The sequence below is a fragment of the Myotis davidii genome, unplaced genomic scaffold, assembly GCF_000327345.1.
Source record: "Myotis davidii unplaced genomic scaffold, ASM32734v1 scaffold1593, whole genome shotgun sequence".
NCBI classification, from domain to species: domain Eukaryota; kingdom Metazoa; phylum Chordata; class Mammalia; order Chiroptera; family Vespertilionidae; genus Myotis; species Myotis davidii.
Window position 1 is genome coordinate 4,218 of NW_006284711.1, and position 2,254 is coordinate 6,471.

Consider the following 2,254-nt stretch of genomic DNA (forward strand, 5'->3'; position numbering starts at 1 on the left):
TAAAGACCCAAAACACAACAACACCCGCAGTTAAGTGGGAAGACTCAAGTACTAGAAGACCTGGCTTTCTCAAGCATGGAGCAGTAAGTGATATCTTATAATGAATCTTATATTGTCACTTCTAGGACATAAAGATAAAAAACCATTATTAGGAAGCTCACATTCAGCAGGCTATCCTTGGAAAGAAATGATCTTACTTTCTACCTGTCCCCAGATGCATTCTTTAAGTTTCAAGTTAAGTATCCTCTTATACTCTTACCTCTCTGAGCTTTCCACTGGTGAAGGTTGGAGACAGCAATGTTCTTATTCTCTTCCAAGTTTCATCCTCAGCTATAGAGATGGCACTTTTCATAAACCCCACTGCAGGAAAAGGCTAGAATTAAAAGCAAAAGACATTTTGCCCTGTATAAGTTTTGGAGTTTTCAACAATTGAAGAAAATTTGTTAAGCGGACATCAATTATTCAACAAATATTTAGTGACTGTCTACTTAGTAGCAGGCCCTATGCTAGATACTCAATACATACTTATCCCCAACGCCTAGCATCTCATGAAGGTTCAGGAGACATCCAGCCACCTGATGTGGTTTCCAGCCTTTATTCCAATCATATTTTTCAGTGCAAAGGACCCATGTGTTAGGGAAACGGCTTTTTCAGGGGAATACATAGGAATAGTCCTAGTATATCCTCCTGGGCTGTGCAGAATAGAAAGGGATTCTTTACTGTTAGCCAGATAACTTTGGCAAATCGTATATTGCCTCAGACCAGTTGTTTTTTACTTATATATACAACATAGGCAACCTGAAAAATAGAATGTCCTGATATGGTGGGTTTTTTTAAAAGTACAGTGGGGCCTTGACTTACGAGTGTCCCGGCTAACGAGTTTTTTGAGATACCAGCTGTTTCTCGGCCAATTTTTTCTTTGAGTTGACAGAGTAATTTGAGTTAATGAGGTCCTTAACGAGCTCCTTAACGAGCTCAGTCTTGGAACGAATTAAACTCGTAAGTCAAGGCCACACTGTAGTTAATACTTAAAAGATTAGGAATCTCTTTGTTATTATTAAAAATAATAAAATTACATGGAAATCCTTATATTTTTCCACCAAGGATAGAAGAAGGACAAGGAAGAGATAATTCTATTTCTCAGGCTGGGACTGACCTATCAAGCCACCCTACATGAAAATTACTTCCATCTTTTAACACTATGTTTGGTTTAAAAATGTATATCTCCATTACACATTCAGGACAAAAAAAACAACTCACCAACTAGGAAGAGAGAAAGTTTCTCAACTTGATAAAGAGCATCTACAGTAACATCACATTTACTAATGAAAGCCTGGAGTAACATCACTAAGATGGCAACGTCAGAGACTCCAGCTTCCGTTGCCCCACAAAGAACAATTAGACAGCTATCCACACACAAAAATAGGTCTAGGAGAGTTCAGTACTTCACTCAAGAATCTTCAGCCACCAAGTGGAGAAAAACACACACAAAACAACCCTGAGAAAAACTGAACAGAATGGGTAGGGAGAATAGTTTCCTTTTGCCTGCATCATGTCACCCCCCAGGGCAGCACTGCTCGGTGCCAGGAGGGAACTCCGCAGCCTGAGAGACTTGCCCTTGCTGTGGAAGAACAACAGGGCAAGTGCCAATTTTCTCTACTCTTTCAGGGCGCTGTACAAATGGCCTGCTTTGGGATCATTATGCCCACTCTGCTGGCTTAAATGAACAATCTAGTGACAGCAAAGAACAAAGAAGAGTAGGAACTGCTAGTCATGATTTCCCATGTCCTGCTCTGCAGAAGACCCCACCAGCCCTCAACAGCTGCTGAGGAAACCAATAGCCAGCACAGCCTCTGTGAACACCCTGCTGGTTTTGCTGCTCATAGTTGCACAGGATTTCACACTTGCAGATTCTAGCATCCTGAGCCCTGCCTTACCGCCCTCCACGCTCACTAGAGCTGCCCCGAGTTGTGCTACCACCCTGAGTCATGGGATCTACTCCAGCAGCCAACACTGGCATACGTGGCTGGGCTTGTGCATAGTACCAGCCCAGTTCCCTGCAGCTGTTCGGTGAGTGCTTAGTATCAGGGTCGCTGCCTGAAGGCCCAAACCATGCACTTTTGGAGAGATTAACAAACCCAAACTCGCTTGTAATCTGCTCCAGCCCAGCCCCTCCTAAATAGGACCTGCCCTTGTTTCCAACAAGTCCTACAGTCCACTTCCTCTCAAGATACATATTGCTAGGGGACTTGGG

The 2,254-nt window shown here is 42.9% G+C and overlaps 1 protein-coding gene across 1 annotated transcript in view; it reads right to left on the bottom strand.

Annotated features, from left to right (window-relative positions):
- Positions 1 to 2,254, bottom strand: part of LOC102756250 (cytochrome P450 3A8-like) — a 7,979-nt gene that overhangs the window by 1,387 nt on the left and 4,338 nt on the right. Inside the window, exon 3 of the mRNA XM_015557427.1 lies at positions 260 to 373. Within this exon, the coding sequence (XP_015412913.1) occupies positions 260 to 373 (114 nt within the window). The remainder of the gene's footprint in view (positions 1 to 259; positions 374 to 2,254) is intronic.